This window comes from Coloeus monedula, assembly GCF_965178545.1.
Source record: "Coloeus monedula genome assembly, chromosome: 1".
In the NCBI taxonomy this organism is placed as follows: domain Eukaryota; kingdom Metazoa; phylum Chordata; class Aves; order Passeriformes; family Corvidae; genus Coloeus; species Coloeus monedula.
The window spans coordinates 52,883,918-52,908,071 of NC_138781.1; the positions used below are offsets into that span (position 1 = coordinate 52,883,918).

General features: G+C 42.5%; 1 protein-coding gene across 1 annotated transcript; it reads right to left on the reverse strand.

The window, feature by feature from the left end:
- Positions 1-4,244: 4,244 nt before the first annotated feature.
- VOPP1 (VOPP1 WW domain binding protein) lies at positions 4,245-22,498 on the reverse strand. Its single transcript, XM_082301936.1, has 5 exons — positions 22,480-22,498; positions 22,275-22,333; positions 8,990-9,067; positions 6,863-6,999; positions 4,245-4,588 (listed from the first exon to the last, which is right to left on the reverse strand). The coding sequence occupies exons 4-5, from the start codon at positions 6,987-6,989 to the stop codon at positions 4,407-4,409; spliced, it is 309 nt and encodes a 102-aa protein (XP_082158062.1). The 5' UTR covers positions 6,990-6,999; positions 8,990-9,067; positions 22,275-22,333; positions 22,480-22,498; the 3' UTR covers positions 4,245-4,406.
- Between the last annotated feature and the right edge of the window lie 1,656 nt (positions 22,499-24,154).

Here is a 24,154-nt window from a genome sequence, read left to right on the forward strand (position 1 = left end):
TGAAGAGTTTGCAGCTAAAGCCTGACTCAGGATGAGCTGGTTTTTAAAACACGTGTGAAATCTCTATGTCCAGCTGACCAACAGCCGTTTCCCAGCTTTGAGGAAGTTTGAAATGTTCCTTTAGCTATGCTTTAACAGAAGGGAACATCAAGTATGCTGCAAGCAAGGCGAAGTATTTCTGTTTCACAGAGCCCTTTGTGCCACTCATGGCCATCTTGGCCACTGAGAGAAACTGCTGCTTTTTTGGATTAAGAGGATCAGTTCTGTTCTGTAGATAATCTGTACAAATTCAGTGTAGGTGCATAATTGCCTTGGGGCTTTTCTAGCACAGCAGATCTCTGTAACATGTAAATAGCATATGAGAGACACGTGGGAAGTACGTGTGCTGTGTGTCCCCTCATAGCCAGGCAGCACCGAGCTGAGTCCTGCCCAGGAGGGTGCTTGATGCAGCAGCCTTTCCTGGTGAAAGTGTTCATTTTTTTTCCCATTTGTTTCCATTGGTTTCATGTCAATTCAGACTCAGGGCCAGTGTGATTTGTGCACAGGGACCTGACTTTAAACAACTGCTTCTCCTTGACATCTGCAAGTGGATTGTGGTAAATCCAGCTTGTAGCTATTAGATAAGATAGGGTTAGGCAGCAGGAGAGAAACAGAGTGGGACAGGTAGAGATACATCCATCCTTGTGATTTCTATCACTAAATAAAGCTAAAGTAACAGATTTGTGCAGGAAGGCAGGGCTGCTTGTCACTGTTCCCGCTGCTTCCTCTGCTGTCCCCTTCACCTTGCAGCACATGGCAGCTTGGAACAGTGGCTTCCAGTTGCACCTCTCATCTTTAATTGCCTTATTATCTAGCAGTTGCTTTGTAAAAGCTGTCCTTTGCTGGATCTTCCCCTGCATGGTGTCTCCAAAGTCGTTTCCCTGTCAAATAGTACAAACTGTAAGGCAGTTCAGCTCCTGGTGACAGGGCATCAGAGGGGAGGGCTCCCACAGCCACAGGTCCTAAAAAGGCATCCCTGGCTCACCTACCCAATTAGCAATGTTAGATCAGAAAAATGAAAGAAAATAGGCTTCACTATCTGCAAAAGTGTCGTGGCTTCTTGGCTGACCTGTGTGCCAAGAAGTGACATTTTGGATATATGCATATAAAGCTAACCTTTCTGAGGTTTTGGAGCTGCATATTTATAAATCAGGGAAGAAAGAATACATCCTTTGCTTCTTCACATGATCTGAATACCTTTTTGGAAAATACAGGCCCAGCTGTTTGTTGTCACAGCAGTGTAAGCTGTCACAGAAGCTTCAAAGAAAAAGAAGAACACTCACAAACCCTAAAAAGTTGTCACTACAGTATCACTTCCCGAAGTGGTGAAGCACAGGCTCCACCAGAGCTCTGGGCAAGGTGTACCAATAGTCCCTTGGGGTGTCCTTTCTCATAAAGCAGCGTAGCTGGAGATTTCAGCAGAAGGGCACTGACTCCCTTCTCCTCCTCCCTGCTGCCAGGTCACAGCAGCAGAGACCTCAAAGGTGTCCTTCCCTGCCTGGTCCCTGCCTCCTCAGAGGTATACCAGACAAGTTTTGGGGATGCATAACTGAAGAAAGGACCTCAAGGGGGGTTACATTGTTCATGTTCCTGGCTCCCCACCCAGGTTCAATGGCTCCCCTAAAGCATCTCCATTCTGGCCAAGCCCTGTCAAGGTGTTTAACCCCCACGGATCAAACCTCACTGCAAGAACCAGGAGACAGATGGGCACAAGACACAAAATCACCGTCCTGAGGTAGAGAGATCTCAAAGGCCGGCGGGGAGTCAGCTGCACACTGGTCCAGTGCCTCTGGAAGGGGCAGGAGAGTGCCCCACACATCCCCAGGGCTCCCAGCTACCACCACCAATCTTACTTTGCAGTCAAGACTCCACCCTGCCTCATCAGCAAGGCACCAAAATCTCTCTTGTGTTTGAGAGAGGATGCAGTAGCTGCACCCAGAGAATCCCAGCAGATAAAGCACCAAACCCCCATGGGGAAGTTCACTTCAGCAAAGCTGCAGCAGCCGGCACCTCCTAGGGCATCACCACTGCCAAGTAAAATCTTGTTGGAATTGGTGAGGCAACTAGAGGAAAAGGATGTAAACAATTTGCAAGTAATGCTTATGGATGCCCATGCAGGTGTTGTGTTTTCAAGAAAAGACTGAGCAAGTTTGCTAGCAGAGAATTCCCTGTGTTGTACAAGGTAGTATCATCCATCAAGACTAGGAAATAAACGAGCCAGACTTCAGGAAAACTTCACCTGAAGTTGAATTTCACTGTACAAAGGCTTCTATTCAATGTGTCCAGGACAATGGACAATGCCAGCTGTCATAGATACATTTCATAATATAAAAGGACTTAACAACATCTACCTACTAACATGAGGTCTATTGCCATTTCTATTGACAAAAAAAGGTTGGATTTCCTTTTAAAAAATTATTCCGTAAACACAACCATACTGAGTGACATACACAGCTTTTACACTTCAAGTGCATGCTAATTCAGAAAATATATACAGTTGTGATGTGCAGATGGACCTAGTATTCATATATAAAATGTACTTTTTTGTTATCTGAAGTGTGTCCCCCAAGCCTAGACTGCCCACACAGAAGTACTTTGCTTTGTCCCTTATTATGATGCACAGTAAGGGAAAGCCTTGGTTACCATTTCACCCAAGTCAGGTATGCAGGAATGAACTAGGGCTAGCTCTGCTCCAGATGGCTACTAACTCCACCAGCAGAAAGTCTTTTTTCTGTTAGACAATCATATTCACAGCAAAAGGGATGTTCTGCAAATCCAGCTTGACACCTAGAAACAAGTTCTCAGAAGCCATGGCATGGAACAACAGCACAATAAAGCTTTGATTCCCTGTGCAACACAGGTCTTCAAATTACTCCAAACCACCTCAGTGACCTCTGTGCACTGGCTGGTATGACACAGGAGCATTCACCTGGTACCCAAAAGACCACACTGGACTCCTAACCCTCAGCTATGCTGTTTTTGCAGGTCCTTCAGCAACAGGAAGCAATGGCATCTTCTTTTTGTCACTGCTTGGTGACATGACTCTGAATATGCACAAAGGGAGAAGGTCTCATTAGTACAAAGTCATTTCAGAGCAGCTTCAACATTCTTGCTAGACATGGATGGGTGTGAGAGCCCTGAGAGGCAAAGGGGCTTTGTGTTTATTTAAAAGTGTTCATTTGTGGTCACTCAGAGGGTTGGCCATGAGTACTCACAACAAAATGCATGAAGAGCTAAGAGATATTGAAAGCCAAACCATCTGTGCATCAGGTCAAAGAATGCTATTAAGAACCTGTCCCAAAATGTTATTATTTTTCTGACCTGGAGAGGAGAGCAGATTTACACATCTGTCACCTGAAGATAACAGCTTTACTTGGTACACTTTGTGGCAGCAGTAAGACTATAATGAAAGATACTGTTTCTCAGGGACTAAATTCTCATCAACATCAAATGGAGTAAACTTGCGCTCCCATCCCTTCTTTCTGTAAATATTTTACAATTTAGGGAAGAAAACCTATGTATTTTAGTGTTTCTAACTGTTCTGTCAAGAGGCACAAGTAGCTCTGAGGTTTTAACACCTCTCTCTTGTTGCCAACATCTGGGTCATTGTCTGTTTCATACAATCTCAGCACTGGCAAAACAAGGGGAGCCAAGATGCCAACCACAGAGGCAGAGTGCAGGTGAGAGTCAAGAAACACTCAAGTCCTAGTCCTTAACTTTTTGGATGCATCATTTACGGTAACAACTCCCTCTTTTCTAGGGCACTTGGCAGAGCCCCTGCCATGACTCAACCAACGCTGGTACTCTAGTCACAATGACTTTTATCAGAGCATCTTTCTGTTATACATCAGAACTAAACTGTAAAAGAAAATCATAAAAGCAAAAGATGGTAGTCACAATTTCTGGTAAAATCATTGCTCTGCTGTTTCTACCTTTATCCTCTTTCTCTGTAGTTTCCCTTAGATGAGGGCATTTCTGTGGGGTCTTAGGAGGCTGCACATCACCCTGGGGTTGCAAGAACTGCTATCAGTAACCTGCCACAATGCAATTAAAACCTTGATTGAAACAAACTATAAATAAAGAGAAAGACATACAGGTTTTAAATATAGGTTTCCATTAAAAGCATTACAAAGACAACTTCTCTCATTTTGAAGACAAAGAAAAAATCCACTTCTACTAAAAAAAAAAAAGAAAAAAATTAAAAATCACCCCTTTGCAAGTAACTTTAATGAGGAAAGGTGCAGGGAAGGGAAGGGAAGGAGAGAGGACTTGGAGAACTAGCAAGTGTTCAAAAGGGCAGGTGCCCTCCATCTTGGTCATTTTGCAATTGCACCTTCTCACACAGTCAGGTCAGAGAGCCAGAGTCCTCACGTGGAGGATTTCACCACCTGCTCATAGGGCGGAGGTGGTGTGTTGCAATAGGAAGGTGGGGGTGGGTAAACCGGGTTTCCTTGTGGGGAATTGGGCTGGACATGGAAAGCCATAGCCATGGGATTCATCACAGGTCCTCCTGGATCTGTGTAATACGGCACTCCAGGTTGTTGTGACCCTGAAAGAAAGAAAAGGAAAGAAAAAGTATCAGCAACAGCAGCGGCATCAGGTTGTGCTCTCCCAGGGCCTGTGCTCTGCACACTTGAACAAGGTTTTTCAAAGTGTTCATTAGAGCAAAGACAAGGAGTATCTTTCTCCCTTCCAGAAAAAATCCAGGCTGGCAGGACTGCATTCAGTTCTTCAGATACCACCAGAAAGTTTCAGTTCTGCATCCAATGGAAATCACTTAGTGAAACAAAAGGCACCACTGCCCCAAGCAACTACCATTTGAAAGGGAAAACAGCACCCTCTCTTCAGTTGCCCTGACAGAAAAGCTTCTCTGTCTGCAGAGAGGAGAGGTGTGGGATCCCAGATGGACAAAGGAGTCTCTACTGTGGCCCTGACTCAGGTCTCAGGTCTTACAAAAGGACTTCACATTTTATTCTGTGGCATCCTGGATCTGCCAATAAGGCAGAGTGCAGCTCAGATGAATAATTTCCCTCCTAGGTGTCATACAGTTGAGAGGTGAACCTTCATGAAGCAAAGAGCCAAGCTGTAGCCAGTTACTGCTGCCTAACACAATGGGACAAGATTGCTTTGCACAGATTAAATTTAGGAAATGACGTTGGAGCCTGCAGGGACAAGGAGAGGGAATGTATGGCCACACACAAAATTCCTTGGCTATGACACATAAGGAGTAACAGAGATTGCTGTCCTAAGAACAAAGCTGGTGTGCAACCCTCCTCAGATATCGCAGTGGGTGGTGGAAGATAATGCAACTGAAGTCACAGATTGTCTCCATCTCAAGATGTAAGTTAGTTTTCTTCTCTTTCTCTCTGTTTAAATAAAGATGGACTGGGAAAAAAGTCATGGCTGAGCAACAGGTTTTCTTCTGTGGGCGCCAGTCTGTGTTTCCTATAATGACACAGCTTCTAAGGGATCTTCCCCTTCGGTTCTCCCAGTCAGGCCACCAGAAAAACACTCCCTGCAGATGCTGCTGGGATTGCAGAAGATGCTGCTGCTGTCTCTGCAGGGAAGGAGGGAGACAGGCAATGAGCCACATTTTGAGGGCTCCACCTCAACAGTGAATTGGCTACTGGGACCAAATATGGAAGAGTAACTAGTGGAAAATGGGAACTTGCTTGACTACTAATTCTCACTGCTTTTGCTGTTGAATATTTCTAGAACAGTAGAAAAACTAAAACTAAAAAATAAAATAAATGGTGGCGTTAGCTCAGAGCCCAAAACTTAAGTGACAGTAATGACAGTCTGGAAGCAGGTGCCATAATCAGGTCATCAAAGAGCTTGTGCTTATTTTATATTTGCCCACAATTTATGTTCCATGAAGCACCACAAAAGAGTAAAACTGTGCTCTAAATTTACATCTGGTGTTTACCAATCAGGCCAAAGACACTCCCTGTTCACATAAACTCAAGGCTATTTTTCAGGCTTAAAAATATTAGTCTGGTTGGATTGGCTCCCCCCCCCCCACCTGAAAAATACTCTCTGTTCAGTCAAGGAGGAAAACAGATGCAGAATGGAAGCCCTAAAAAAAACTTCTTAGGATTTAAACAAGGAGGGTGAATAAAGTGTCAGTTTGTGTCTGTAACTTCTTTTTAACCATTTAGACCTAGAGAGTTCCCAGCTGGAACTACCTAACAGAGGGGAAGAAATGACAAACTTAGCAAGCACTTTTGCCAGAGGAGCCCTCACTAGGTAGGTCCTCCTGATGCTCACAGTTATTACCTACCAGAGAGACAGCAATCAGACTAACAAGGGGGAAAAGAGCACCTTGCCACAGAAAGACTGCAACACCGAACACTGAAGGCAAATCAAAACCAAAATACTTTCAAGACGGCCAGATTGTGGAAGAAAATGCTAGGCTTTCCTTCACCTCTGCCAGATGATATCAATTGTATTTAAAACTCTTTCTTCATGCGACTGTTGAATTTGGACACCTATCATTTTGTCTACACTGCAAAGGGAGAGCTTGCTAGCCTCCTTCCATGCATGGACACGCAGCTGTAAAGGTATTAGGAACCAAAACAGAAATGGAAGTCCTGTCATCCCATGTTTCAAAACCACTTCTGTACACTGCAGCTGAATTATGCTGTTGGAAAGGCTGAAGACATCATTCATTGCAGGAGGTGGCTGCATGTTTTAGTGCAGTGCAATCCCTTGTACAAATTGCGCAGTTTCCAAAAACCAACAAAACAAAAGCTCAAAACCCACCCTTTTAAAGTGCCTTGACCAAACTAAGAAACCAGTGGAACTGGTATGAGCAGTCTCTGACCTGATGCAGTGTTGACTGGTTGTCTGGTGTAAGACACGTTAAAAGTAGGTTCTTCTACTAATGGAGGAGGGTACATCCGCCTTCGGATAAAGAAACCAGCTCCACAACAGAACAGAACTCCCATCATCAAAAGGAACCTAGGCAAAAAGAAGAGAGAAGTCAAAACCTGCACATTCAAGCAGCATTTAAATCCAGACTGGTCACTGAGAATACATCAGCCTACAACTTTTAACAGGGTTTCTTAACAAGGTTGCCTCTTAAGAACAGATCTGTCATTTGGGATAGCACTCATGGGACACTTACGGATACATTATGGACATTTTCAGTGATTAGTACTATCGTCAGTGTTTTCTGGCATGTAACCCGAAAGTAAAACGCTTTCAAAAGTTCAGGTTCACGCCTGACCTTGGCCACTGGGATACAAAACTGAAATTCCAGGTCAGTACAGTTTCAAACCATGCATCTTGGAGGCAGGCCCCAGGCTTAGAGCACCTAGGCTGCTCAGGAGGTTTATAAAGTACAGAGAGGAATACTATTCTGCATTTGCCATTAAAAGAAGAATCTCAGATGTCCTTAAATTAACATTTTAATTCTGTCTCCCATGGGAAATATGGTAGGTGACACTTAAGCTCAAGCCAGAAGACTGACACATTCAGTACTGATGGTGACAAACTTTGCTTTGTGCTTCCTACATGGGATATTACATTTTCAATAAAAAAAGACTCGCCTCCTCTCAGCTCCTTTTCCAACCTAACTAAACTGTCCTCATCATTCCCTTGCCCTGGTGCTGTGGAAACAGGAATATGCAGCAAGGGAACATCAGATTTTGTTCTTCAGACAGCGGCTTTCACTTTGTTTCCTTAATCAGTTATCAGGCACTCCAGTGACTCATGCAAGCTCTTGTAAATACGAATGGCTCTTCTGCCTGTAACTGCCATCTTGTTTCATGGCCTTTTAGTGGAAGACAATGACAACTGTGCTTTTTTGGAAGGGAAGGAAGCTGGCCAGAAGCAAGCCTACACACCATCCTTATCTCCTCTGGAGAATTCCCGGGTGCCCGAGAGGAAGAGTGTGGCACAGCATGGCAGCTAGAGTTATTTCATGCAAAGGGTCAAACCCTGTTCTTGTTTCTACATTAGAAATGAGAGCAGAAGGAGGTTCTTTTTCCCTGAGCCAATATTAATACATTCCCCTTTGGCAGTGTTCCTGCAAAGGATTTTTTTCTGAACAGAAAAACAGAGATTTATGACGTCACCCCAAGGATTGAGATAGAGAGCTCTTCACTTACATCAGTAAGGAGTCTACACTGAAATCCCACAGTCAGCTTTGGGAAATCTCTGTATTATAGTATATGTCAGGCTTCTGTTTTTCACTGTTTATTTGTTTCAATTTTGAAGGCTTTTTTAAAATCAGTATTCAAATTCCACATAAAAATACCTGAAATCAGGTTTTCTAGGAGAGCATTTGCTTTCTCTCAACTGTAATGAAACGGTTTTATTCAGGTGCTTTTATAAATTCCACTCCAAAAGGAATTTACCTTATTTTTTCATTATGCATATAACAGTGATTAGTTTAAGCTTTATCCAGATTACTGAGCTGCTAGTTTCACAAGCTCAGTCTTTCTGCCTTCTTTTCCTTTGCTGTCATCTCCAGTGAAATCCTCATAGCCATAAATGTACTTCTCTTCCTTTTTAATTGAAGCCTCAATTCAGCTGGCAAGAATATATTAAACCCTGCTTAAAAGCACAATCCTCCTTATATGATCCACTTTTAAAACTGAGCGCCCAACAAAAAAGGAAGAATGCTGCTGCTTGGCAGTAGCTGGGACGGGCATAAAGAATTCAGCAACTCTGGATAAAAGTGAAACCTCTGCCTGTACAATGCAGCAGGATGCAGAAGCAGGAAAGATCAACCTGACATGATCAACCTCCTCTTTCAGTGTTTTCTTACTAAATTGGGAGAATTTTATAAGAAAAAACCGAAGTCCTTTCATTTCGATGTACACATAGACCTTACTGCATACTTGCACCTACTGTACTTTAAAATACCATGGCTGCCAATACCCTGATTTAAGTCCAACAAAACAGTCAAGGACAAACACAAAATTCCCAGATGCCCTGGACCTACCAAAAATACCATAGTCGCTGGATAGAGAGAGCTCTTACACAGCATCTTGAGCCACAGCAATCCTCATAGGAGCGACATCTGTGGAGAAATGAAGAGACAGGGCTGTTACAGGACTGGTTTTCACTCAGATTAAAATGTCATCCCCAACCCTGACACCATTCACACTCCCAACCAAAGCATTACTTTAAGAACAGACTACCCTTGGCTGGATAAAGCTGTCAATCATACACATGGCACAGCTCTATCCCTATTCAGGAATTTTTTGCATGTTATTGAAACTACCTTCCTATATACTTCTATCTCAAACCACCTCAAAAAGACCGAATGTGGTGCTCAATTCTATATAAAAAAGGATGAGTTATAAAGAAAGATGGTATTACTGTGTTTTCTTTCACAGTAAATGAACACTGCAGAACTCCAACAGCTGTTAGGAGTTTTATTCACTGGAACAGACAAGAATTTCCAGAACAAAACTGCCAGATCACCCTTTCTTTGAAGATCAACAGCTTCCAAGCAGAGAAACCACTGAGTGCAGTGAAAACTCCAATTGTACAATTATTTGCAAATTTTATGCCCTTTTTTGCTTCTCAGAAGTTGCACTGGACTGCAACTGCCAACAACTCCCATTGTTAATGCAGCCTTTCCTCTAAATAACCTCCACACTTCAAATTAATATTTTGTATGCATGGAACATTTTTAAAGGCACCAGTCATTGCAAGCACAAGGTACCACTTCACTAAAAGCAAGCACATACATTAAGGGCAACCTCTGAACAATTCCTATGGTAACTCTCATTTCCCACACCAATGAAACATATTTAGTAGGGAAAAGGACCGAGGTAACACAGAATCCATGGTATGTTACAGACTTGGATGAAAATCAGCAGATTAACACATCCACATACAAAAAGAGAGGAGGAGGTGACCACAACTGGATTGATCTTTTTAAGGGTGTTTACATCTGTAGGCAGAATGCACGTATTTATTTAAGCATATGATCTTGGACAGTTTGCTCAACTGCATGACTGTGCTCCCCTATTTGTATGCAAACTAAAAATGTGTCAATTGAATAACTGTACAGACAATTACACATTTACATGCTCAATTAAGAAGGCTTCGCTTGGAAAATACATTGTCACATAGGCTTCAGCCTCTAACTGGGGCTGGAGGAGGATGCTCTATGGATACATAATCAGTTGTTTTGCAAGTGAAAACAGTTACATGCTCTCTGATGACAAGTAAGTAGGATTTATTCAGGCAAGCCGGAGGATCTGACATGACCATCATGGCAAGGTTCATCAACAGACTCAGGCACCCAGTTTGAGACTCAGGCCAAGGAAGTTGCTCAAGCCAAAAGAGAAAACACCCACTTTGCTGTCACTGAATCTGAATGTGACCCATTTGCAATTTTTCTTCTTTAAAGCTTCCCAAGACCCTGACAACTGCTCATACTGAAAGCTACCAGACCTCATGTAACTACTAACAAGACTTAGCAAGTCAGCATTAACTTCAGTCCCATTGTGGACCAAGAAATTGAGTATTCCTCCATGCTCCCACAGTGGGTCAACTCAACAGGAGCTTTCAAGACATATGTTAAAGTCAAAGACAGATTCAGGTTCCTTACAAAATGGGCTGGAAGCTGCTGCCTTTTGTTACCCCAGTGCTCATGGTACCCCTTTGCTCTTCAACATGCCTTTGGTCGGAGCAGTTCATCCATGTGATGGGCACTTGCCCCCTTGGCTGATGCTGCACAGCAAGGATTTTGTTGGGCCAGAAAAGCAGAGAAAAAACAAAACCTATAAATCTAGAAGCCTTTCTTGAGTTCATTAGGACAAAAATAAAAAGAAGGATTTTAGGAATGTGAGCAGTCTTTATCTCTGCCTCCACACACTGGCTCTGTCAGTCCAGACAACCTACATCTGGCCACACACAAGATGGGAAGTGGAGGCAACATTTCCCAGAGCCCCAAGAGCTTCACCTGTAATAAAAACTAAACTAAAACAGAGAGGCCACAGAGGCTGCATACACACCTTCCCCGTGCCCACCCTTGCCTTGCTTATTTTGCATCTGTTTTCTCAAGAGCCAGAAGAGATGGGAAATGGCTATTTTAAAATATATAATTATGGTCATTCAAACCACCAAAATTAAAGGAGCATCTGTAGAGGAATATAGTACCTCAATCTATTTTTGATCTTTAAGTTTTCTAGGTTATGAGTCAGCACCATTTTTAAAGTCTCAATGGCTTAGCTTTCATTCCTGCTAAAGAAGGCTAAAGTACCAGCTGAAAGTCAGAAAGGCTACACTGCTGAATATTTATGAAGCTCCTGAGACCACTGACTGACAAACAAACAGGCTATCAAAGAGAAGTTTCAGATGACTGCACTTTCAAATGGTTGAAAACAATGATGCAAAGGATGCAGGAGTCTCTCACCATGGCTCCAATTCCTGGCAGTCAGTAAGCTTTCTGAGCCAGCTCATCCCAGGCTGAGCACTGCATTTGCTGGGTGGATCTGTGGAAGTAAACCAGTACCACACCTCAGAGGGAAATCCCTTTGAGATCTGACACTGGTGACTTTGTCACATTTTACCCATAAAACCAAACAGCTGCTTTATTCTGTGTTCCTGTGAGAATGGACACATGTACCCATATGTAGGAGCCTGGAATCAACGCTGGAATCAAGGACAATGCCAACCTGCTGTTTGTGTTCCCCACCACTTGATAGCAGCACCAAAAAGGACTGGAAGAACGAATGTTCTGTTTGCTGATATGGCCATCAGGCTACAGCAGCAACTCTGCCGATCTCTTGTTCTTGATTCAATGCGCTATGGAAAAACAACACAGCTCCTGACAATATCCATCCCAATTACATGACAATTAACTTACTTACAAAAGCCAGATTTATTAGCTGGCAAAAGACAACAACAAAATCAGCTTATTAATGGAGTAACATACAAGCTTAAGTATAATCAGTCTTTGGTGTACTATATCTCACTGCCTGATGGCAAATCACAGCAGAATTAAGACCCTGGTTCATTAAAAAAACCCCATAATTAAGCACATACACATATATTTGTTGAATTGGTATGCATTTTCTTTAAATTGCACTCATGCTTTGGCTCTGCTGTGCAGGGAAGGACCAGTTGTGCCCGATGCCAGCTGAAGTAGAATGAGCCTTACTATCGATGTGAAGTGAATGGAACCCATCTCAAGAAGACTTCTCTAAAGTCAATTTTCCTCTTTCACAGATCAGTGATGATCCCAACAACTGCATTTCCCTAGAGCAATGTTCATTTCATTGATCAAAAGTTAACCCATGACACAGGATAAGACATAATTAGTTGCTTTGCTAACCTGCAACTTCACCAAGAATACAACTTCTCTTTTGAAAACTGTCTGCAATGAGATTTATGATTTAGAAGGTACATATTTTCATTCATAATTCAGTGGAGTGAAAGGACTGTATCTGCATGTCCAATGCCTTGAACTGCTGGCACATCAAGGAACTGCTGTGTCACAGATCAAAGTTACAAAGCATGTCAGGTCACAGGGACAAGGTTTTTCTCAAGGTTCACATTTAAATCATGGCACTGAACTTCCTTCCTTTACAGACAAGCAAAGCAGAGAGTTTCACATAAAGGTACATGGTATGATCCAAGCCCTACAAACCAACACTTCACTTGCATGTGTTCTGTGGATAATAGCTGTTCAGTGAAATGGTCCAACAGCTCTTTTCCAATTACACCTGCCTCTACACAGTTTAACAAGTCCCTTCTCAGTAGAGCTGCTGCAGCAAAGAGCTGCATTGCCTACCACCACGACCACGTCTTTGACATCCAAGCTGTAGTTTTCTTAGGTTTTTTCTCTAGATGTTTTGCATCATATGGGCCAAAACCTGATTTAACTTTTAAGATATTTGATTAGTAATGTATTTTGGAAGAGTAAAACAAAACCTAAATTGTTAATCCACATGTAAAGGCAGAAACCCTACTGCAGACACAGAGACAGAGACTGAGAGGGTGAAATAAAACCACAACCCCACCTTAACAACCAGATACAGTAAACTGCATGATCTCTAACCACTGTTCTGAAGACAAGCCTGACACGAATACAAAAAAAAGGCTGCATACCAGTCATAGGTTAAATGATTGCTGCACATATCTGTAAATTCTATGATACAAATTGGGATCCATTGAACACAAGAAGCACTGGCAGTTTTGGAGCAGGGGGCAAGAAAACTAAAGGGAGTCAGGGGGCTGTGTAAATGAAAATATAGCAGTAAACCAAAACTCAGAACACAAAGGAAAAATTTGGGGGGGCTGGTAGTAGCATTAGATGAAGCTGAGGAAGAGCCAGATGCTGCCCTAATACTGGCAGGGGCGAAAGACCAGAAGCAGTCCTTGTAAGAACTGTACGGGATGAACTGCTGAGGCTGGGTCACCTCCAGGCTGAGCTCTCAAAGTAAGAAGGTTCAGTTCTGCTCCCATTGAACAGATGACAGCAGACAGCTGAAGTGTGCATATGTATTTACTTGTTCTAGGACAAAAACGTTTTAAAAATAAAATAATCTAATCTGCTTGCAACTCAGCTGCCAGGATACAATGATGCTGAACAGAGAAGAAACAAATAAGCCTTGAAACAAAAAGAAAAAGCAGGCAACCACCACAAAGTGACTAGCAGAAACAATTCTGATAAAGCTCTGAGTCGTGGCAGTGCTATCAATGAGCAGTGATGTCACTGAGGTACACTGCCCTGATAGATGAAGAATTGGGAAGATCAATTGCAGGCGTACCATGTAATTGAGAAAGAGTTCTTTTTCTATCAAGTTTACTTAAACTTTTATTAATTTCAGACATTCTGTAAATGCATTTCCATCTTTCCATAAAAAGCCATCTTCAAAGCAAACCCCTTGCCTGTACTGCTGTCTAAGGAAAGACATGGGGAAGACCACTGCACAATGGAGGGGTTATCCCAAGGAATCTGTTTTGCTACAGGTACCCACAGAACATGGAAAGTGAAACACAGAGTCCAACTCTGCACTCAGAGTTGGACCTAAGTAACCATTTTTGAGTCCCAAAGTGGTTTAATCTCTCTCCAGAAAGATGCTGCAACACAAAGGCCCCATCCTTCCACTGGCATTCACTCAAGTGCTTGAGGAGCAGTAAGACAGGCAAGGTCTTTGGCTGGTGGAGCAGAATCATAGGCAAGATCTGCAGTCCAGCCTTGGTCTTAGGGTTGATTGTGTCTCCTTGGCATGTACACGGCCTAATTTTCAGCAGACACAATACCACAGTCACCTGCAGTTACAAGTTCTCAGCACCCAAAAGCATTTATCTTCTTATAAATAGCAAAGGTGATCTCTCAGCATATGCAATAATAGTGCCTTGTAAAACATAGGTCTGATAAGTATGAATAGATAAGTTTATTATAGTAAATACAACTGCTTCACAGATTACCTCAGTGCACATCTGTACTTGAGAGCAAAAACACTGCTGCTGGTACCCAGGAGAGCACTAGAGAGATAGTTAACCCACGTACTCGGTAAATCACACAGCCCTTAACTACATAAGAAAATTTAAGGCAAAAAAAGGAAAAGGGCTGTCAGGTAATTTTTTTCTACAGAGTAGAAACAACTGAGACAGAAACAGTATTTGCTCAGATTAGAGTCCTGTCAGCTTTGACACAACTAAAATCTCCTACAAGACAAGATACTTGGCTCCTGTCCTTCACAGAGACATGAAAAAGAAGAGCAGGCAACAGCTGAAAAAGAGCTTATTTCTCAATTACTCTTTAGGTGAAGTGCCTATAAACACCATCTCTGTGCAAAAACTCAGCAGAACACAGCAAATCCTCCCCCACTTCTGATGGGATGAGAAGTATTTATTTGTTCAGCTGCTCCTATCAAACCAATCTTTCTCACAATCTTCTGCTGCCTGAAGGTTTGCCAGAATCCCAGCCTTCTCTTCACAGATCCCAGGAAGAAAGCCACCCTACAGAGGAACTCTCTGTTGTCTGTGAAATACCACTACACCGCTTTCTGGCCAGCACATACCCATCTAGAAATCTTCTCTGCTCCCCTTGTGGCAGAACCTAGCAAGAATTGCAGTGGCTTGGGCTTTGCCCGCTGGCAGTATAATGGAGCCTTAAACAGGCATTTTCCAACACAGGCTGCAGGCTTTTCTTTCACAGAACAAAGGGGAGAAACAGCATAGCTTAAGGCTCTGACAAAAGTAAGCCACAGATAATGTGTATGACAAGTGTGAATTTTCTGGAGGTGGAACTGTAAATTTCTCATATCAACAAGAACGAGGACTTCTAGTTAATCATCAGGCCCCTCATTAAACAGATGATTAGTTCTTCGTATCTCAAGCTGCTCCCAGTGGGCAGGCAGTCCTACTGCATCTCATCCCTGCCTTGGGAAGTCATAAGCATTCTGCTGGCAGGGGGCGATGGGTATCCAAGAATTTGCTGTCTGCCTCAGTTTAAGATACTAATGCAAAGTAAACCTTTTTTTCCTGCACCAAGCCACTGCATGATCAAATGCAGAGGAGGACTGGGTAGTAATGGCCAACTGTTAAGTGCCATCAAGTCTTTCAAAACTTTAATTCAGGGTCTCCCTACTTAGAAAAGGTTAGAACTTCAAGATTACTTTGGTGTCAGATGCACGTTGATGCTGTCCACTGAAGCTCAAACCAGGTGCAACCCTTCCTGTCCCACTGACAGGAAAGCAAAAGAAACTGATTCTCAGCCTCTCATTAGGGTTCTTGCCTGGGACATGGAAGAATTAATGACCTGATGAGTATTTCAAATCAAACACCCTCCAGAGGAAAAACTGAGGCTCACTCACACTAAGTCACAACTGTGGTTATCACATCCTCTGGAAACGAGAAGGGGATGGGATTGGGTTCTCTGCTCCACGTCAGCCAGGGGAGGGTCTGGTCTCAGAGGAGTACCCCACTAGAAGACAGAGGATGCCCTCATTTCCTCTTTCCTCACATTTCTCAGATTTAGCTGCCCACCCGTGGTCAGCCTCCAACTCCAAAATCATTCAGAGCTTTAAATCTGAAATTAGGTCCATCACCTGTTTGATGGCCTGTGAAGGTTGACATACTAAACCCCTCTCCCCTCTCCAGGACCTACTCCTAGCAAGTTGAGCTGGTTGTTCATTTGGCAGCCTAATTCGCCCGAGACTGCGTTAGATAACTGATCCATTGAAGGAAATTCCAGTTTGTGGCAAGGCACCTAGCTGCTGGGTAATTGCAGCAGTCAGGACTACAACCTCAACAGCTTCATCAACATCAAGGGACTCTAGTCTCTTATTTGGAGCAAGGAGTAGGCCACCTCAAGGGCACTGACTGCTGAAGCTAGTTGTGGCATTTTGCACTGATATTGGTTAAGGCCACACAGGACTGAGCAATACCGGTGGGTTTCTGTTGCCTTTTTATACAGATGGCCTGATAATTACTGCTGTCTTCCTTCATGGCACAAACCGTGCACTTACGCTCTTGCATTGAACTACATATGCAAAAAAGGCCCTTCCTGTGGCTGCTCACTGTGAAATTGGTGGCCCTGGAGCGAATCCAGGTCTCCGTTTCTGTACAGTGCCAGCTATTCAAGGCACCTGGAAGCATGCAAAACTATTACACTGCCTCCCCTCTTCCTCCTCCCTGCTGGCTTCAAATCAAATGGAAGGATAAATCAGCAGCTATATTACTGCCCTAAGCACACACCTGCTGACACTTCATGCAGCTGTAATTGCAATGGCAAGTTAAGTGTAGCATCAGGAAAGCCAACTTAATTAACAGCAGTAAACATAAAAGGATGTGGAGCACAGACAATAGCCACCATCATGCAACACACCCAGTGTCTGGTTTGGGGTGGTTTCCCAGCCTCTTGTACACATGTTGGTGGAATAAGTGCCCTCTGAGCTATCTGAGTAACAGCAAGAGAAAATAACTTCTTTAATACTTTCATCTGGGACATTTTGCAGGTTCTTGATAATGCACAGTGTTACTATGGACTGACCACAAAGAATAAAAGGACTTACGTTCAAAACCCAGATGAATATCACTGTGTGATAAATACAACAAAACCTAATCTGCAAAGAAAGAGAAGCATGTGGAAATGTACAAAAAATTTATTTCAAAACACATGAAAAACCACAAACTTAATATATCCCACATTCTTCTCTATAATAAGAAAAATAACTGACTCTTTCCATGCAGGGCAGGAACATGTTTTAAATATGAAGAATATTAGCAAACATTCATTTTTTAGGTTTCCATTAATGTTCTTAGACTAATTGTAAATGAAAAATTAAACGGATTTCATCAACACAAATGTGTACATGTGCAGTTGTCTGCTGTATGCAGTAAACTAGTTTCTATGGCAGAAACATATTAGCCTAAAAATACAGCACTTCCACCTGTACACGCTTTCAACATTAATTCAGGTCCTGCTTTTGATAAGAATTAGAAGATGTTACAAGATGGCATTTCTCTCTGTTCATTCTGCACATCATTACCAACAGCAATGATTAGCATTTCCTTTCAGAGAAAATGTCCATGTTTCATTCTGGAAGTGTTTACCTAGTACCTCACCTTTGAGAAGTCAAGACCTGCTCAAGGGAAGGAACCCAGGGCTGAACTCAGATGCAAAAAGCCAGTATTTAGGAGGTAGAATAAGATACAGGCTACCGAGGAGGCATTTAGAAATCATCACATATACAAGTAGGTGTCATGTTAGGAAAGCCAAACCTCACCTACAGCTAATAGTTGGAAGGGACACCAAGTCTAGCAAGAAGAGCTTCTACCACTACACTAGCAGTGGAAGCTATCTGTCGACAAACCAGAGAGTGGGAGGTGTCACTTACCCCAACTTCAGCATGGCTTTCCACACTGTCCCCCTCAATATTCTCATAACCAAGTGCAGACCTTATAGTGTGGGCAGGGAGGCAGCCAAATGAGTTAAAAAAAACCCAAACAGAAACCCCATGATGAGGCTCAGAGGGCAGGGGATAATGGGTCCCTCTCCCTATGGGTGACTATTTCACTGACCCGTTGACATCAGCCATGGTATATCTATTGCTGTGGACACATGCCTACTACTCAAAAACATTCCTGCTGTTTTATAAATATGCCATGAAGCCTGGCAAGGAGAGGATTAGAAACACGCATCTGGAATTTATCACCTCATTAAAAGCCCCAGTATGATGGTAGCTAACAACTGAAGGAAAAATAAACAGAAAAGACCTATGGGATTGATCAGTCATACCAGGAAATATACTTCACCCTGCAGTGAGGGGGACATTCACAATCATTCCAATCAAACTACTACTCATCAACAAAACATAAGGCAGCTTTCCCTCTCCTATTCATGCCCAATTTAGAAGTGGAAAAACAACTGGAGTATCTTAAGTGCTGCTGGCATCTGCCTACAGGGAAGGTGGTTTTGCAATCTAATGCATTCTCTATGTTACTATTCACATTATTGCCATGGAAGAGAAGTACCTTGACTGTTTCTTCTGCCAACCATCAGCACATCTAGGATAAGGCTGAGCTGGCTTACTTAAGTGAGAGTGGGATGAGGATCCTTGTAAGGATCAGAGTTGAGTCTCTTGAGACAGCTTTAATTTTGAATCACTTTCTGTGCATCCACACAAGCAGATGTATGATCTAATTCTTTAAGCAAAGTCAGGAACAACTTGGCTCCCTGCTTTTCCAAAGGATAAGAATTAGATTCCAATGACTAATTCCTTTCTCTGCCTTATATTTGCTTCCTTATTTTTCTAGGTCATATTAAAAAACATTTTGCTGAAGTAGAAGACAAGTATCTAACTGACAACAGTATCTGGTGACTCAGGCGACAAGGACGTGGAGAAACAGTTGGTTGGGTTAGGGAAGTAAGTTAACAGCAGTCTTGAAGTTCTCTGTATTCACGACAGCTGACCAGTGTATGTCTCTCAAATTCTTGGTAAGCTTTTCATGTTCACTTCTGGTCTGAAATAAGCTGCATCTTACTCGCACAGGAGAGACAGAAAAATATGGAAAATTATCAATTCCTCAGAATTATCAATTCTTAGCCTTAAGAAGTGGAATTACATTTGGAAGAAACATGCTTGAATTAAACTAAAACTTACAGATGATATATGAAGGATAGAATAATTACGTCCATTGGAAAAATTATTTTTAAAAACTACTAATACATTAAATACTTGGACAGAAAGATGTACTATTAGTTCTGGAACAGAGACCTCCAACCTTTGTCCTAGTTGTTAAGACAGAAAGCATAACAGACAAGTTTTAAGAAAGTTTTGAACAATATCTCTAACAGATTTTTCTTTTTTAAATTATTATACTGAAAGACAGATTGAATAAAAACCCTAAAAAACTAAAGCTCCAAAAGAAGAAGAGTCATATAATTGCAAGTTTTACCCACCCAAATCTAGCTGAATTGCCAGAACACTTCTTTTGGCACCCTGTTCCTCTGGCTTAGCAGACACATTCTTATCTGTCTTTGGATGGCTGAAGTAGAGCCTTCATAGGAAAGATTAACTCAGCTACTTGCCTTTAAACTTCCAATAAAAGCAAACCACCACTTTATGTGACAGTCCACCAGATTCCTATTACTCCAGGTAATTTAAAGAGAGGCAGGTGCCTTCTAGGAGGATCTGCCTACCCAGAAGTGATAAGGCGTGTAGATGGGCCAGTTCAGAGATACATCAGTCCCAGCATGCCACACTACATTTGTGAATAGACACAGGACTTGGCATTTCTGAGCTGACATGCCAACCTTTTCATTATAATACCGTCACCATGAGAGATGTGACATAGTGCCAGCATGGGACTGAAATCACAGGGAAATCATTAAAAGGATTGCATTGCTAGGTTTCGTAAATCTCCAAAGATAGTCTCGAGACCAAAGGAGAGACTACTTATATTAACTGGGCAGCAAAAAGTTCTTTCAGAAAACCAGTGATAGAAACAAATGGAATCTATTGCGAAGTCCTTTAAATATAAATCTAAATACATCTGCTTTGTATGGACTGTTGCCACAGAAATTGTAAGATAAAATAAAACCCATTTCACTACACATCCCAGATCTAGATTGGTACCGAGGAGGCACTCTCAGGACAAAGTTATATATTATGCCTTTAGATGATTTAACATGTAACCATATGCTGATGCAGACGATGCTATTCATGCCTCCTCCCCCACAATATGCAGAATATTCCCTTCCTCCCATTTCACCAGTGTTTGCCAAAAACTACCGAGCTGATTCAACATGGATTCGAATGTGCTAAAATGAACAACTTTCTGTGGGATTACCAAATTGAATTAACTCAGTGAAGGGTCAAACAAGTGCTGAAGCAATGGGACTTTGCCCTAAGATACTGAGATTGGAGTTGTGCCTCTCCTTCACCACAGGTTTGAAAAGACAGTGCAGGTAGGAAGCAGCTGGGGACCCTAGACAACAGAAACTGAAACTGCAGAAGTAACAAAGTAGAACAGCCTAGGAGCAGCAGACATGCACACCTTCCTACTGCCTTAACGCATGTCCCCTTTAACCCTGCTGGGCTCCTATGCAAATACCCTCTCCCCACTCCTTTCCATATTCCTTCACTTGTCACACGTTATCTATCCTCTGAGCTTTACTATCCCCAAATCCTTATCGTCCTTCCTTAGTGTTTCTTCTTCCCACTTAAACTCATAATCACAACAACACGAGCATTAACGTGACACTCATCATCACCATTGGGACAATCTCTGAGCACATACAGCTCACCCCTTTCCCCTTCCTTTTTCCATTCACTTGCACTATTCAGGAGACCCGCAGCCACAACACTTTCCTGCAATGACTCGGATAACAGTAACTACCACAAACACACACAATGACTAGTGACAGTCTTCTGATTGACCTGACAGTGTCAATATACAACAGGATTTTTTTTGTAACCCTTGCTTTTGCAGGATTCTGTACACAAAGGGTCTGAACCAATACCCAATATCCAAGTAGCCGCCCCTTTGTGTTGTCAAGGGGAACAAAAACTATCTGTGAAAGCACGTGGGCAGAAACGTAAGCAAAACGCCAAGGTGATGATGAATAACACACTCCTGAATGTCAAGGTACAGTGGGATTTTCGTAATTTCGTAACATCCCAGCTTCTTTCCCACACCGCAGCAAAGCAAAATAAAATGTAGGTGGAACCAAAGTCCTGTTGTTATTAGTATGCAAAGAAAATGAACTTATTTAAATTCCCCCATCTGTTCTGGCCAGACATTTATGAGTAATCCTCAACATTTCAGTCACCTGAAAAAAAGACAGTGAGTTCTAGGTACAAGCACTTCCTAAGCAGTTAATTAATATCCAGGATCACAGATGATTAAGTCAGTGTTTTGTTCTTTCTGTGGGCTTTGTTTCGCAACTGGATTCCTGGCTGCTTTTTGTCTCTAGCATTTCTCTCCTGCTTCGGGCAGATGAAATGGAGGTGGGAAAAAAAAGGGAGGGAAGTTCTTCGGTAGCATAAGAATTACAATAATTTCCAATCCTTCAGCAAGAAAGAGCTTGCTCAGGGAACAGATAACCTAATGCTCTTCCACCCCACTTTATTTTTATTTTTTTTAAACTTATGTTTACAGTTGTTTGTAATGATAAAGTTATACAACCCAGGTACAAAGTTTACTACATTTATCTCCTTTCTGCCCCCAAATCCACATGGAATGTACCTCCCACCCACAGATTTCCTCCACTTTTTTGTCATTGCTGTGAGCAATATGAAACAGAAAACTGCAGTTAGAGAGATCCTTAATCATACACCTACAGGTCATTGACATTTGGTTCATACCCAAGCCGATGTGACTGTAAAGACCACTCATCAGAAGGACAGTTACGCCATGGACAACAAATCATCTCAATTCTCTAAATTAAACAACAGTATTAGCACAGGGACAAAGTTACTTTTGAAGCATTCTTGGTATTCTGTCTGATTACCTGTCTTTGCTCAAAACAAAGGGAGAATTGTCTTCACACTGCTCTACTTATGTTTCCTTTCAGTGTTCTGAAATAAGAGCTGTTCAAGTAGTTGAGTTTTGTTTTCAGTCAGAAAGGTCATCTGGGGTGTGTGGTAAAATGAATGTGTACACTTTTTTAATAAGAAGAAAGGGAAAGAGATGAAATTTTAAAAAGTCTCAGAGAAGTTACATAAAAAGTGTAAGTAGGGAAAGAATAACAGTCTAAGAGCCTACAGAATATAATTCTCTTTTGAAAAAGAAAGGCAATGACTACTTACATATAATATGTAGGATATAATCCTTCAAAGTACCAGCAATGCTTTTTGGCCTCTGTACACTACAAAGAAAGAAAAATATGGTATTAATATTTACATAGGATAATGTACAGTTATAAACACAAGCTTAGAGTATTTATAAATACTGTGATTCCAAGCAGTTACGAAAGGTTTATATTCTCCAAGATTTCCCAATCCAGATACACACAGCAAGTGGGAAGTCAGTTCATGTAAATGGCAGCGTGTCCTGCCAGGATTCAGATCCCTCACGCAGGGCTTTGTCTGGAGGGCTCCCACAGCTTCCCACAGTTCCTGAACAAAGTCAGTACTTTTGGCGCACACCCAGGATCCAGATACATGTGTTCCCTGGCAGCACTGCTTCCTTAAAAGACCACGGACAACTTAAGAGCCCATGCGTGACTGTAGTCCCTTAAAAGACTGCCAAGGCACAAGCAATTTGATGATACTACGCATATAACTACACAATAAATTCAACAGTTATAGGGAATTATTCATCTTTCTGGAAGTGTGTGACACGTGGAGCCAGGCTCAGAAAGGAACAAAATGGAGAACCATCTATCCCATCTCTTCTTCCTAGAGCTTGGAATGTCTCAAGTGTTCATTATAATTGTGGGGAAAGGAAACTGCTTTCTGCAGCTCAGGGGTATTGTTCTCTTTTGCAGATTGCCAGCATATCCCTGCTAAAGAATGGTGGCAGGCATTTCCTCAGCATGTGTGTGCTGGCGACGTGAGAAGCGCTCATGGTTACGGGCACTGCCAGAGCACAGGCGGCAGCGTGGAACAATAGCGGCCCCTAATAAAGAAAACCAGATGTCAAGCCCAAACTCCACACAATGCACAAAATACTTCTGTGTATCCCACTGACATCATCAGCACAAAATGCCATCTTCACTGCAGACACAGCTCCGGAAGCTCCCCTGTACAAGCTGCATTATCCCACCACACACAGGCAGGGTGTTGCGGGATGCCCACTGCAGAGCAGTGAGGACTGTCTGGGGTTTTAGCAACAATTCCTTCTGCTGCTCACACCTGACACCTGATGTTGAAGAGCCGTTGGCACACTGCCAGTGTTTGGATCATTCCTCATGTTCACTTGGCAGCTCACCTTTAAATAATAGCTTGTGCAAGTTTATTAGCCTTCCCAAATCCCAGAACAATAAATGAATCCAGTTAAGACAAAGACAAAGTGGTTTTAGATCCCTCTCACTCTTCATGAACAAAAAAGGCTGCAAACTCTTTAATGAGCATCTGATGAGCTAAATCACAGACAGATCAATTACAGCCCATGAAGACAAACTGCTATGGATTAAATTGTTAATAGTACAGGAGACTGAGTGAGGAGGAGGAGGAGATGCTTTTGATGCATGTGATCAGGCCTTTTTCCCCGTAACACAACAGGCTCACAGCAGTCTTTGAGATGCACAAGCTTTAGGTTATACTGAAAGGACCAGTCCTCTTTCCCTAGGATAAACAGAGCAGAAACCTTGTTCCCCTCTCAAATTGATGCCACGGTCCAGGCAGTGTAATCAGGAGAACTCCTCAGCTTCTGCTGAAGCAAGTGGTGTTCAAAGATCTATCTCTGCATTCACCCTACTCCCTCTTTCTCCCCCCTCCTTCAAAGTTTCCAACTTTTTAACCCTTTCTTCCAAACATTTTCAAAAGCTGGCTGTTTCCTCTTACTCTAAAATTAGAAATGTGTCAAGTTTCTCTCCATAACACCGCACAAACCCATATGCATTGAAAAACCCAGCAGGCATGGTGCCGAGTCACTGAAAAATATTTTGGCTCTTCACCTTTGAAGGCTGCAGATCAGCAGACGTGTTGGGTAAAATCCCAGTGCCTGCAGGTCAACCCTTTGGGAC